This window comes from Octopus bimaculoides, chromosome 18 (genome assembly GCF_046866305.1).
Source record: "Octopus bimaculoides isolate indiv1 chromosome 18, ASM4686630v1, whole genome shotgun sequence".
Taxonomy (NCBI): domain Eukaryota; kingdom Metazoa; phylum Mollusca; class Cephalopoda; order Octopoda; family Octopodidae; genus Octopus; species Octopus bimaculoides.
In genome coordinates this window covers 36,562,764-36,578,527 of record NC_142945.1, presented here as the reverse complement: position 1 = coordinate 36,578,527, position 15,764 = coordinate 36,562,764, and the positions used below count along the sequence as shown (strand labels likewise).

Here is a 15,764-nt window from a genome sequence, read left to right as displayed (position 1 = left end):
ACTGTATGGTTAAGAAGTTCACTTCACAACATTGTGGTTTTGAGTTCTATTGCATTGCATGGTATTCCATAAAAGCATCTTCTACCACAATCTAAGCTTGACCAAAGCATAGTGAATGAAATATCGCTTGACTGAAACCAAGTTGAAACATGTTAGTAGGACCATTCCTGTTCTTTGGTGCCAGTCATAATCTGATGCCAAGTCTAAGATCACCACTTGGCCCTTGACATCACTAGTTTTAATGGAATCCATTCCATTGCAAGCATTATTCAAGTCATGTTGCCAGACTGTGGATAACTTTCTATCTTCTACCCATCACTCACAGAGGCCGTTAAAAGGATTGAGGTACTGACCTTTTACTCTGGCAAAAAAGGCAGTCTGATTTTGAGGAAAATTTTGCTACTATTTCTAACTGGCCATGGAACAGCATAGAAGCTTCCCATTGACTCAGTGTGCTGCATGGTTAACTGAGCATGTTGCTCTTTTTTTTTTGGGGGGGGGGGTGATTTTTATCTTCTATTTTTTTATCTTTTACTTGTTTCAGTCATTAAACTGCAGCCATACTGGAGCACTGCCTTCAATAATTTTTAGTTGACCCCAGTACTTAGTTTTTCTTTTAAGGCTGACACTTATTTTATTGGTCTATTTTGCCAAACCACTAAGTTACAGAGACATAAACACACCAACACCAGTTGTCAAGCAGTGGTAGGAGACAAACGCAAACACAGACACACACATACACCTACATATATATACAATAGGTTTCTTTCAGTTTCTGTCTCCCAAATTCATTCACAAGGTTTTGCTTAATCCAAGGCTGTAATAGAAGACACTTGCCCAAGGTACTACACAGTAGGAGTGAACCCAGAACTATGTGTCTGGGAAGCAAGCTTCTTACCACACAGCCTATTTTATTTATTTGGTGGATGATAACTAGAACTGACAGAAGGTTGCCTTATGTAGTACCAGCCAAGTTATATTCAGTATCTCAGGACTTTTGCTATTGCAGTTTACAGTCAGCTCACAGAATTTCCAACTTTTGAGGCCATTAATGTTGTAACTATTTTGATGCGTTAATGAGGAACAGCAATGATCTTTAGAGTGATAGTGTACAGCAATAGCCCTCATATGACCCTTGACAGGGTTATATGACATTTTGTCATTGAAGTTTATGTGCAATAAATTGGTTATACTTGTACAATACACAAAATACAATTCCCAGTAATATTCAATTATGTAAGTATAATGGGATTTTTAAAAACATTGAATGGCTATGGGGGTCTGGTTGAGTAAAACAGTAATCAAAAGAGCCCACAGGTTGAGAGCCACTGATGTACGGAATGGGAGAAACAGTCAATTTAGAGCAGTAGTATAATGGTATCATTCTGTGTTGCTGTCTGCATTTGACTGATACGTGAGAGAGTGAATTCAGTTTTATGGAGTTATGTGCACTGGTGTGTCTCAGTGAGAAAAACAGTGATGTTTGGGAGTGATAGCATAGTGCTGATGCGATTGTGTTACTGTGTTTCAATGAAGCATGAAAAGACAATGAGTTCTAGTGATGGTGAGGGTTGAGGTTGCATTACTATCTCTGAATAAACTAGGAGAAACAAGCTTATAGTGGGACTTCCAAAATGAGATTGAGAAAGTATTAATATAAAACTTGTCTCTGTAACATTGTTGTGTCTAAATCAGCTGACAACAGTAGTGATTTTCAGAATGACAGACTAGTAGTAATAGTGGTGTTTTGGTGGGTTGTCGTGTCCATATGTGATGGCAGACTGATTTTTAAAAGACAGTTTATGTTTCAAAATGAAACAGTAAAAGAAAATAACTACAGTGATACCTCCCAATATGAGTTTAATTTGTTCCATGACCGAGCTCATCTTACGATTTACTCGTTTTACCAATCAGTTTTCGCCATTGAAATTAACTAAAATATAATTAATCTGTTCCAGCCCTGCAAAACCACTCAAAAATAATCTTTTATGGGTTTTAAAACAGAAAAGGTGTAGTTACAAGTAAAATGACAATGATAAAAAAAAGAGAATGCAAAAGAAATATGTGAACTGGTTTTATTAACTGAATTTTGTGTGCTCGTACTGCAGATTTCCGCTTATACTTCAAGACAAAAATTCACACAAGTCTCGGCTTGTACAGCAAATTACTCATACAATGGGGCACTTGTACTGCGAGGTTCTACTGTATTAGATTTTATGTGGTGAATGTCATAGAGAAATGGTAAGCTTTTAACAAGCTGAAAATGCGTGGTTTAGCAATCTAAACGGTACATTTTCAGCTTGTCAATGCAAGTTTATTTAGAAAAAGGTATGAATCAGGCAATTTACCTTGAGTAAAATAGTTGGTAGGCAGTAAACATTAATAAAGTAAACTGTTAACAAAAGGTATTACCACTACAAATATTTTCACAATACAGGATGTTTACTTATATGTCGGCACAGAAATGGCTGTATGGTTAAAATGCTAGCTCCCCAGCCACATGGTTGTGGGTAAAGACATTTTTGGGCAAATGTCTTCTACTATAGCCTTGTAAGTGGATTCAGTAAATGGAAACTGAAAGAAGCTTGTCATGTGTATGAGTGTGTGTGTGTATGCATGTGTGAGTATGTTTTTGTGTCGCCTTGGCTTGACAGCATATCATTATTATAAATGAATGTCATTCATCGCCAATTGACTGTGAAAACATGTCTGGTCATGGAGACAATAACTTTGTATGGAAACAAGGGTACTGGGCAACAGGAAGGGTATCTGGCTATAGAAAGTCTGCCTTAAACTCTCTCTGACCCACACAAACATGGAAAAGTGAGCATTAAAACGATGACAATGACGGATACTACATCAATTTCCATGTTCTGTATTTCAGTTTTTCCTTAGACTACCTGAAGTACCTCCTCAATAAATGCAGTGTATGTATTTGGAAGGATTAAGAGTTCAGTGTTAAAAGACCTGTCAGTCCTCACTTTGGTCTGGTGAGTCTGTGTATGTCTTTGTGTTTGTTCTCTAACCATTGCTTGGCAACTGGTGTTAGTTTGTTTACATCCCTATAAATTAGTAGTTTAGTTAAAGAGGCTGAAATAAATAAGAACCAAGACTTAGAAAATAGGTACTGGAGTTGATTTATTCAACTAAACCATTCAAAGTAGTGCCCCAGCATGGCTGCAGTCCAACGACTGAAACAAGTAAAAGATAGATATGCCTGTGTGTGTGTGTGTATAGGTTTTTGTGTGTATCTTCACAGTGACATCACTTGAATGATGGTGATGTGTTTATATCATGCATAAACAAAATTCAACAACTCTGTGGTTTGACATTAAAAGCATAGATTAAAGGAATTTGCTTGGAAAGAAGTAAGGGTTGGCATCAGAAAGGCTATCTGGCTATAGAATATTGCTCCAAGAAGTCTTGTTCAACCTGTGGGAAAAGTGGTGGTGGTGATATACTTTGGAGTTGAAAGGTAAGGAAAAATTAGGCTTGTCTAACATTGGAGTATTAGCCTTTTCTGAAATTATGTATTGCATGTTATGCATTAAATTGGCATTTTTATATTGGTACAGGTGTAGCTGTGTAGTTAAGAAGTTTGCTTCCCAACCATGTAGATTTGTGTTCAGTCCCAGTGCATAGCACTTTTGACTGTGAAAACATGTCTGGTCATGGAGACAATAACTTTGTATGGAAACAGGGGTGCTGGGCAACAGGAAGGGCATCTGGCTATAGAAAGTCTGCCTTAAACTCTCTCTGACCCACACAAACATGGAAAAGTGAGCATTAAAACGAGTGTATTTGGTAGATGAAAACTGAAAGAAGCTTGTCATATATATGTATGTGTGTGTGTATTTATGTATCGACTGATTATGCAAATGATCAGTTGGCTGGTTAAATAACTAATTATAAAGAAGTGAAATTGAACCAGTGCATGTGTTTACTATTGGTGTAATGATCTTCCAAAGATACAACAAAGTGTATATGTGTGCATATGTTTATGTGTACCCTTGACTAGATATCACACGTTTGTCGCAAATGAGCATCATCATCATACAAGCAAAGTTGTCTGTTTCCAATCTTCTGCAAAAAACATATCTAGCTATGAGAAAATATTACCTTGCTTTCTTTGAAACAGGTGAGGGTTGGCAACAGGGTAGGCATCCTACTGTAAAACATCATAAACACACCAACACCACTTGTCAAGCAGTGGTGGTGGGACAAACACAGACATAAACACACACACACACACGATGGGCTTCTTTCAGTTTCTATCTACGAAATCCACACACAAGGCCTTGGTCAACCCAAGACTATAGTAGATGACACTTGCCCAAGGTGTCATGCAGTGGAACTGAATCTGGAACCATGTGGTTGGGAAGCAAACTTCTTAGCATGCAGCCATGCCTATGCCAGTGATGATGATAAATTGGAGATATTTACAGTTTTAGTCTGGATAAGTTAAGCCTACATTGTCTATTCAGAGGGGCATGGCCTTAGTATGAATACCACAACTTTTCAACTTACAATTCTATCCTTTTAAAATTTAGGACATTTTAACATTGTCAAAAATAAAACCATTTTATTAACTTTCAACTTTTGATTTCTTTGCAGCAAAATGACCCTTCAACCCAGGATGACGATGTCGTTGAAGTAACAGAGAACAATTAAAGCTTCTACCATGATCCTCTTTTATGATACTGAAAATAATTAAAGGCTATCTTCTTATTCAAATGTATCAAACAGATTAAAAACCTTATATTATTCTTTTATTCCTCCAATCAGCTATATAAGAATGTGTGTATGCTCTACTTTTATCTGACTTTAATCCAACTAACATAATATCTTTATTTGCTATATTCATTTTAATAAAATTAAATCTTAATAAACTTCTTATGTCTATTGTTTTGTGTGCATATGCGAGGACAATCTTTTGAAAATAGTTGGTACTGTGGTAAATATTTTGATAAGCAATGCTAAGCATAATAATAAATGAAAATAGGCAAAGATGTGGATAATGTTGAAAAGCAATTTCATGCAGGATATCTATATATATAAAACTGAAAATGTCTGTATGTGTGCATCACAAAAACTCAAGAACTACCCAAATGATTTCATTAAAATTTTACACATGCCTTACTTGGTCGATGCAGTGTCAAGGGCCAAAAACATTTTCAGCTTCTTGTGTCATGTGAGCCTGGACGGATGTCAAAACTGAAAGAATAACATCCATATAGTAATGTGAGATACTTTCAATTTAATACTTTCACTGTTAATACTGAAACTATTATCTCACATATATACATGCATACACATATATTATGTATATATATATATATATCCATATTATGTATATATTTATATATATTATGCATATATATATATATATATATATATATATATATATATTATGTATATATAATTATGTATATATATATTATGTGTATATATATATATATATATATACATATATTATACCCAATGAGGAGTCACACCCAATGACTGGTGTAGCAGCACCATAGTAAATTGCTACAAAGGTAAAGGTGACGCTTTAGACACTAATAATTACAGAGGCATCAAGCTGTTAGATCAGGTTATGAAAGTTACGGAGAGGGTCATAGCCCAACTAATTAGGGAGCAAATCAATTTAGATGAGATGCAGTTTGGGTTCGTGCCATGTAAAAGCACCACTGATGCCATATTTGTAGTGAGACAGCTGCAGGAGAAATATCTAGCCAAGGATAAACCTCTGTACCTGGCCTTCGTTGACATGGAGAAAGCCTTTGACAGGGTCCCCCGATCCCTTATCTGGTGGTCAATGAGGAAACTTGGGATAGAAGAATGGTTAGTGAGAGCTGTGCGAGCCATGTACAGAGATGCTGTCAGTAAGGTGAAGGTTGGAAATGAGTACAGTAATGAATTCCGGGTAGAGGTAGGGGTCCACCAAGGTTCCGTCCTCAGCCCCCTACTATTTATCATAGTCCTCCAGGCGATCACAGAGGAATTCAAGACAGGTTGCCCCTGGGAGCTCCTCTATGCTGATGACCTTGCACTAATTGCGCAGTCACTATCAGAACTAGAGGAGAAGTTTAAGGTGTGGAAGCAAGGACTAGAATCGAAGGGCCTTAGAGTCAGCCTAGCAAAAACCAAAATCCTAATAAGTAGGAAGGTAGATAAAACACAAACCCCTTCAGGTAGATGGCCCTGCTCAGTATGCAGTAAAGGAGTAGGTAGTAACTCTATAAGATGTACCCGGTGCAAGCTATGGACACATAAGAGGTGCAGCAATATCAAAGGCAGATTAACTACAAAGTTAGTCTTTGTATGTGGCAGATGTTCAGGTGCAATAAACACTGTAAACAAACAGGAAACAACTTCTATCTCATTCCAGGGAGAAAAACTAGAGGTAGTTGATAGCTTCCGCTATCTGGGTGACCAAGTTAGTAGTGGGGGTGGGTGCGCTGAAAGTGTAACTGCTAGAATAAGAATAGCCTGGGCCAAGTTTAGAGAGCTCTTACCTCTGCTGGCGACAAAGGGACTCTCACTCAGGGTAAAAGGCAGACTGTATGACGCATGTGTACGAACAGCCATGCTACATAGCAGTGAAACATGGGCTGTGACTGCTGAGGACATGCGTAAGCTCGCCAGGAATGAAGCCAGTATGCTCCGCTGGATGTGTAATGTAAATGTGCATACCCGTCAGAGTGTAAGTATCTTGAGAGAAAAGCTGAACATAAGAAGCGTCAGTAGTGGTGTGCAAGAGAGACGATTGCGCTGGTTTGGACATGTGGTGAGAATGAATGAGGATAGCTGCGTGAAAAAGTGCCACTCCCTAACAGTTGAGGGAACCCGTGGAAGAGGTAGGCCCAGGAAGACCTGGGCTGAGGTGGTGAGGCAAGACCTTCGAACATTGGGCCTCACCGAGGCGATGACTACTGACCGAGACCTTTGGAAATGTGCTGTGCGTGAGAAGACCCGGCAAGCCAAGTGAGATCGTTGCCAGTGCCTCTGGACTGGCTCTTGTGCGGGTGGCACATAAGATGTACCATCCTGAGCGTGACCGTTGCCAGTACCGCCTGACTGGCCTTGTAGGATTTTCGAGCGAGATCGTTGCCAGTGCCCCTGGACTGGCTCTTGTGTGGGTGGCACATAAAAGACACCATTTCGAGCGTGGCCGTTTTCGTGCGGGTGACACGTAAAAGCACCCACTACACTCTCTGAGTGGTTGGCGTTAGGAAGGGCATCCAGCTGTAGAAACTCTGCCGAATTAGATTGGAGCCTGGTGTAGCCATCCAGTTGCACCAGTCCTCAGTCAAATCGTCCAACCCATGCTAGCTTGGAAAGCGGACGTTAAACGATGATGATGATATATATATATATATATATATATATAATGTATATAAATATATAATGTATATATATATTATGTATATATATATATATATATATATATATATAGTGTATATATATATATATGTGTATATATATATATATATATTATATATGTTATGTATATTTTAATAATTTAGAGAAGAACCACCATGGTGCAACTTACACGAAGAAGGAGATCAGACACCATCAAGAAAAGTGTACTATACAAAACTAGTTTAAAAATCTAAAAAATCCAAGGGAGGATTTATAATACATAAAATCTATGAAATATTGGACTAATAATTAAAATCGGTTACGTTTAAGAAACGAAAGTGGGAGAAAGAATACGCACGTTTCATGGCCACATAACAGTGGGAAGTATCTGGTTAATCTACAATGAATCAAACAAGATAAATACCACGCAATATGAGGACACTCTTCAGGTCCAGTAACTTCAAAAAATGTATCTTAAATTTAAAAATGCATAAAATAAGAAACGTATAAAAATCTGTCTGTTTAAGCAACATTTAGTACAAAGGAAATTGTCAAGGTTTTATAATAAAACACATCAAATAACAATAAATATCTGTCAAATTTAAGGCATATAACGTCAATTGTGGAGATAATATCTGTAGATATGGAAAAGGAAACGTATATAACAAAAGTGTGATTAGCTAGTAAAGGGAAAAAAACGTGCAAGAATATAAGGAAAAAAAAGCAACATCACTTTTATAAGCTCCATGTCTGTATGCTGATGTTTTATCAAGAATTTTCCAGGTTACTTTAAAAGGACGGGTGTCATTCTCTTTCAATTCCCAGATGTGCTTTGCAAGACTAGTCGCTGTGCTGTTCTCGGGGTATCGGAAGGAATTTCGGTGGGAATAGAATCGAGTCTTTAATGAATTTTCTGAAGCCCCTGTGTCTTATATTCCTGCGAGTCATTTATTTGCACTTTGGCTCTAAAACAATACCTTTTCCAAGACATTTTCCTTCCAGCGGACAAGTCTCATCTTTACAGTTACAATTCCTCGGATTATATTCGGCACTGTAGTTGTCTGTAATAATTTTTGTATTGTGCTGGCTAATAAAAGAGACGAAGTTTTTGCAAGAATAGCTAACCTTCAGCGTTGTCCTATTAAATATTCTATAGAACTTATGGCTAGGTTGAACATGCCTAGAGACTAATTTTAAGAATTCCCTACCTACATTAGTTTTTACAGCCTTATTAAATGCTGGGTCAAGCCACAAAACTTTCCTAGTCCTAGTTCTACGTGGCCTATTATTGCTAGAATTAACTTGATTATATTGGATCTTCTCCGAGAATCCACTTTTCCTTAATGCATTATTGTAATACAGCGCAGCATTTTGAAATGCTGTCTCATCCGAAGAAATTGATGATATTCGCCTTCCTACATTACTAGGTTCTTAAGAATTACGGGTGAATGATTAGATTCTTTGCTAACATAACATAGCTTTTCATTGGGTTTATGGTAGGGCTTAAATTTATCTAAGCTGATATCTAAAAAAAATCTACGCTTTTAAGGTTACTTTCTATCGTAATCCGTAAGCCCATCCTTTGGAAGAAAGTAATCAGATTCTCCTTAAGTTTATCTAACTCATGACCGTTTAAATTATGGGTGACTATAAGCCCGTCATCCCTGTATAATCCTGCATCTATAAAAGGGAATTCTACAAGCAGATTATGCAAAATATAAGCTCCTATAAGTACACATAACTCTGCCCCATCATATGCTCCCATCAGTACATCGAAAAGAGAATCCTCACTCTTTTTGACTCAGATAGAATCCTCGTGAAAAAGAAGAGATCTCTTTGCATGCAGGATAATATCTATTTCCTAGTCTTCGATGGTGACACTGCTTGGCGAAGTCTAATGCTTTTAGAAGCAAAGGCCTAGATATTGACGGGTAAAAGTCAACAATATCAAACTGTAGATTTTCAGTTTTGCTTATGGCTAATCCCTTTGAACCAATCTATCACTGACTTGCTATTTTTCCAAAACCCGTAAAATTAATTCACTATCTAACTTACTTATAATACGATCTAAAATGTATTTGCTAATAATACCAATTTCAGTTTTAGCAGGAATAATCAGTCTACATCTAGCGTTCCTATTAAAATTAGCTTTATGGTTTTTTCGAGTGATAAAGGGGTGACGCGGCGGGAGATATTCTATACTATCACTAACTTTAAGTTTGTTACCAATTCTTCTTGCCTCCAAATTCACCTCTTTATATAAATTTGCGTTGTCTTTTTTGTGTCTGTAATGCTGTTCGAAAGTAAACGCTTATAAACGACTTTATCAACCACGTATAACTTATTTGTCTTATCAGAGTTTACGAAGATCTTATCCGAGTTCTTTATATCTCTAATTTTTTCCTTCATATCTCTCTGCAGTTGGTTGTTGAATTTGCGGAATTTAATTTTTCTAATGAGCCCGAAAAGGCCTTTTTCAAAGGCTTCCAATTCCGAAATAGGTGGTGGATTTTTGGAAGATTTAAGTCCGTATTTGTTTCCGTTAGTTTTCTGTTTATATATATATATATATATATATACAATGTTAATTCTCTAAATGAAGTATTAACAGTAACTGCACGATAAAGTGTAGTATATTGCCACTTAAGTGTGGCTGACCCCTAGGGGTGGATGTTACTGTTGCTTTTAGCCCCAGGAGGACATCTCCTCCAGCTGGCTTATCGACACACGACTGTGTCCTGTTTGCCAAGGGAGTTATCCCTCTCACCACGGCCAGCTGCTGGCCGTGGTGAGAGGGATAACTCCCTTGGCAAACAGGACACAGTCGTGTGTCGATAAGCCAGCTGGAGGAGATGTCCTCCTGGGGCTAAAAGCAACAGTAACATCCACCCCTAGGGGTCAGCCACACTTAAGTGGCAATATACTACACTTTATATATATATATATATATATATATATATATATATATATATATATATATATATATATATATATTATATGCATATATATATATTATGTTTATATATTTATTTATTTATGGGTTTCAGCCAAGTGGCTGTGGTCATGCTGGAGCACCACCGTGATTTTCTGTCTTTATGCTTTGCTCTCTTCACGTTCCTTGCATGGCTCTTCTCCTGCACCTGATATAGTCAAATCAAGAGTTTTGATGGCACATCTGGTGTATATGAGAATTTGACATCGCTTCCCTAAACTGTGTCTCATTTCGAGCCATTGGTTCGTCTGGTATCGTGGAGAGGAAAGCGTCGAGTTTTGTCTTGAAGACCTCCACATCCGTGTCTTGCAGGTCTCTCAAATGTTTTGGCAGGGCATTGAAGAGCTGAGATCCTCTGAAACCGAGGCTGCTGCAGTATCTTGTTCTTATGTGAGATGCAGTGGACGGCACCTTTGGCACCATGCAGTGGCGACCCGTGCGGGCATTCCTGTAGTATTTGATGCCAAAGTTCGGCAACAGTCCTTCCAGTATTTTCCATATGTATATTATTACATATCTCTCCCGCCTGCGTTCCAGGGAGTAGAGACCTAGTACCTTCAGTCGCTCGCTGTAGTTCATCTGCTGGACTGTGGCGATCTTTTTTGTATAGTGCCTCTGAATTGCCTCGAGTTCTACTGTCCGTTTGACACTGTGTGGTGACCACAACTGAGAGCAATAGTCTAGGCGGCTCAGGACAAATGTCTTCCATAGAGTCAACATGACTTTTTGATCCCTTGTACGGAATGTCCTCAGTATCCACCCCTCCAGCTGTCTGCACTTTGCTGTCAACTTGACAATGTGCATGTGAGATGATGCATCACTACACATGTTGATGCCCAGGTCTCTCACGGCTTGTGGTTCTGGGATTGCAGTACCTCCAGGTCCTGTGTATGCCAGTTGGGAGGCACTTGTGGCCTTGTAGCGCAGTAATTGAAATTTTTCCGCATTGAACTGCATATTGCTTTGCTCTGCCCACTCATATATCGCATTTAGGTCATTCTGTAGGCTTACAATATCATCAGGATTCTTTATTGCCTGAGATAGTTTTGTGTCATCAGCGTAGCTAGTGACAGTGGCTCTCCGAGTGACCGTGGGCATGTCCAGAAGGGCCACTATGAACAGTAGTGGCCCCAGGACAGTTCCTTGCGGAACACCGCTCAATATCTGTGTTTCCCTAGATAGTTCTCCATTGGCTGCAACTGTCTGACTTCTACCATTCAGAAAGTCATGCAGCCATTCTCCTAATTTACCAGTTATGCCAAGGTTTCGCAGCTTGTGATATATCAAGCCATGATCAACTTTGTCAAAGGCTTTTGCAAAGTCGAGATATATCACATCAACATTTGAATGGTCAAGTAGCTGCTTCAGGACCCAGTCATAATGCTGCAAGAGCTGCGTGAGGCAGCTTCTACCTGGACGGAAACCATGCAGGGTCTCATTCAGCAAGTCATTTTCTTCTAGGAACGCAATCAATCTCCTTCTGACAATTCGTTCCATGACTTTGCTAATATGTGAAGTCAGAGAGATGGGCATGTAGTTCCCAGCCTCTGCCCTGCTTCCGCCTTTATGGATATATATATATTATGTATATATATATATATATATATATATATATATATATATATATATTATGTATATATTATGTATGTATATATATATATATATATATATATATATATATATATGTTGTTGTACTTGGGGATGGTCATATTGCCAGTTTAGCCAATAAAAACACACGCACTGTATATTTGGTGTTAATTTTTTTTTTTTTTTTTTTTCAGCTTTATATTACATTAATCTTAATCTTAATCTTATTTCGGCCAGAGTTCTTTCGTCACACTTCTGTGACCTCATCAGTGGTCCTTTGTTTCCTTCTTTCTTATGTGTGTCTCACCTTGCTAACTATCAGCCATTTTGTATTTTGTATTCCTATTGTATGTGTCTACGCATGCGTGTCCTTCAATGTGTCTGTGTCTTTTGTAAGTGCATGTGTGTATGGGGAGTGTCTGTATCACCTATATTCTCTGGTAATACGTGTTCGTTTGTATTAGTTTTTATTTATTTATATGTTCATGTGTGTGTGTGTGTGTGTGTTTTTTTTTTGTTTTTTTTTTTAATGTGTTTAATTAAATTTTGTTAACGTATGTAGTATTTAATTCCATTTGTTTATCTATGTATTGTATTATACTTTGTTCCTATTATTGGTTTATGGGTAACATGTTGTCACATGCTGTGGTTTGTTAGTGGCGTATGTTAGTGTTCCATTCTAGTTTCCTATTCAGGCTAGGTTTCCCTTCTATTATGTGTGTAGCTTCAGTAATTTGTCTAAGTGCTGCATCACTGCTATGTGTAGATAAGATTTTAATTTCTATGTTGTTGATTGAGCCTCTATGTTCTTGCTCAGCGTGCTGGTACAGAACTGATGAGTTCTTCCCTTCCTTAAGTTCCCTCCAATGTTCGTTTGCCCGCTCCCCTATACTCCTTGCTGTTTCGCCTACATATGTCGTTGTCTTATTTCTGCATCGTCCCTCTGTACATCTTATACTATAGACCACATTTCTGGTTTTGCAGTTCGTTTGTGGGCTAAATCTACATACGATACAGTTCCTATCAGTGCAGGGGGTTCTACTGAAAGGGTATGTTCTACTGATAAGGGATTTGATAGGGTTGCCTGGCCTTTCAACAACCTTAATTCTTAGCTTAAGTTTGTCTAGGGCCCTTCTAAAGCGGTACGCCAGTTCGCCTCTAGGGGTGGTGTCGACGAACATGACGCTTTGGTACTTGTGGCTATTGTACCATGAGCTTGCCTTCCCTATTTTCTTCTTAGTTCTTTCTATGGTGTTCCATGATTTGCTCCTATAGAGTGGGCAAATCCCATTCCTATCGTTGCGTTTGATTGTTTCAAACTTCTTCATAGCTCCTTTGTAAACCCTGATCCTTTCTTTATGGCTGTAACCCGAGAACTGCATGCGGTGGACGAAATGTTGTATATGTCTCTTTAATTCTGTAGGGTCGCACATGCAGGAGACATTTCGCATTACTCTGACGAGGTCTGCCATCAATATGTTGAATTTGGCATTGTCCGCAATAGCCGAGTTCCGGTGGGTCAGGTACTTGGAGGCCATAGGTTTTGTATAGTGTGAATGGAGGATTCTGGTTTTATTGTTCTTAGTTTCTAGCCAGAGTTCAGTATCTAATACAGGTAATCTATGGTTAGGGTGTTTAGTAGGGTAGTCTATCGTAACTCTAATACTCTGGTGGATGGAGTTAGCTATTTGCTGGATGCTCTCCATAGTCTTAGTTTCTATTTCTATTTCAGGGGTACTCTCTTGTGGGGGTGTCTTTACCACTAAGTTGATATCATCGACATATCGAGAGTACACATTCACGAGTATGGAGTTCTGTGTCAGGCGTTCCTTAAGCCTTCTGTCCCACCATACCATGAAAAGATTGGCCACATCACCGGCGATACTAACCCCGATGGCTGCCCCCTCGTCCTGGGCGTATAATTTGTTGTTAAATTTAAAGGTGTGGCCTTTTAGGGTGACCTTTATACTAGCTCCTAGTGCATGTGCGATCATTTTCTTTACCTGGTGGATATTAGTGGGGGTCCGTATGGCTCTGGTCCATCCACTCCATCTCTCTATAGGGGTCTTCCTAGCCATAGAGGTAATTGTGGGTGGTCTACCTCTTAGACGTCTACTAGGGCAGAAATCTCTAAGGTCGTATCTATCTAGATATGCATCGTCATATGTCAATCTAAGTAGGAGGCCCAGTTCTTCTGTGTTGACTTTTTGGAACTCTACTTCGCTCTCGTTGATCATTTCCACGCACTTTTCCACTGCAAAATCCACGTCGATAGATGGGTATAGTGATACCACATCCATGCTACCCACTATACACCCTGTCAGGTTGCAAGTGTTGTTGCAGTCGTTGATCCTGCTGAGGAGATCTTCCGTGCTGTCACAGACATCAGGTGACATCTGGATTATGGGGCGTATGATCATTGAGAGGAAGCAGGAGATCCTGTAGTTACTAGCGACATTCGCTCCACAGACTGGTCTTGTTGGTGGTCCCACTACAGGATTAGTTGTTACTTTGTGGTCCTTACGGAGCCCATACAGCGTCGGGATATCATTGTTCCAGGCTTGGAAGTTGTTGGCTGTGCGCTTCTGTACTCTCGATATGTCGATGATATCAACTTAGTGGTAAAGACACCCCCACAAGAGAGTACCCCTGAAATAGAAATAGAAACTAAGACTATGGAGAGCATCCAGCAAATAGCTAACTCCATCCACCAGAGTATTAGAGTTACGATAGACTACCCTACTAAACACCCTAACCATAGATTACCTGTATTAGATACTGAACTCTGGCTAGAAACTAAGAACAATAAAACCAGAATCCTCCATTCACACTATACAAAACCTATGGCCTCCAAGTACCTGACCCACCGGAACTCGGCTATTGTGGACAATGCCAAATTCAACATATTGATGGCAGACCTCGTCAGAGTAATGCGAAATGTCTCCTGCATGTGCGACCCTACAGAATTAAAGAGACATATACAACATTTCGTCCACCGCATGCAGTTCTCGGGTTACAGCCATAAAGAAAGGATCAGGGTTTACAAAGGAGCTATGAAGAAGTTTGAAACAATCAAACGCAACGATAGGAATGGGATTTGCCCACTCTATAGGAGCAAATCATGGAACACCATAGAAAGAACTAAGAAGAAAATAGGGAAGGCAAGCTCATGGTACAATAGCCACAAGTACCAAAGCGTCATGTTCGTCGACACCACCCCTAGAGGCGAACTGGCGTACCGCTTTAGAAGGGCCCTAGACAAACTTAAGCTAAGAATTAAGGTTGTTGAAAGGCCAGGCAACCCTATCAAATCCCTTATCAGTAGAACATACCCTTTCAGTAGAACCCCCTGCACTGATAGGAACTGTATCGTATGTCGATTTAGCCCACAAACGAACTGCAAAACCAGAAATGTGGTCTATAGTATAAGATGTACAGAGGGACGATGCAGAAATAAGACAACGACATATGTAGGCGAAACAGCAAGGAGTATAGGGGAGCGGGCAAACGAACATTGGAGGGAACTTAAGGAAGGGAAGAACTCATCAGTTCTGTACCAGCACGCTGAGCAAGAACATAGAGGCTCAATCAACAATATAGAAATTAAAATCTTATCTACACATAGCAGTGATGCAGCACTTAGACAAATTACTGAAGCTACACACATAATAGAAGGGAAACCTAGCCTGAATAGGAAACTAGAATGGAACACTAACATACGCCACTAACAAACCACAGCATGTGACAACATGTTACCCATAAACCAATAATAGGAACAAAGTATAATACAATACATAGATAAACAAATGGAATTAAATAC

General features: G+C 39.0%; 1 protein-coding gene across 7 annotated transcripts in view; it reads left to right on the top strand.

The window, feature by feature from the left end:
• LOC106883352 (cysteine dioxygenase type 1) overlaps positions 1 to 4,892 on the top strand; it is a 53,170-nt gene extending 48,278 nt beyond the window's left edge. For all 7 annotated transcript variants that reach the window (XM_089365993.1, XM_089365988.1, XM_089365990.1 and 4 more), the window contains exon 5: positions 4,615 to 4,892. In XM_089365993.1, coding sequence (XP_089222119.1) covers positions 4,615 to 4,671 — 57 coding nt within the window. In that variant the 3' untranslated portion in view covers positions 4,672 to 4,892. The remainder of the gene's footprint in view (positions 1 to 4,614) is intronic.
• The last annotated feature ends 10,872 nt before the right edge of the window (positions 4,893 to 15,764 follow it).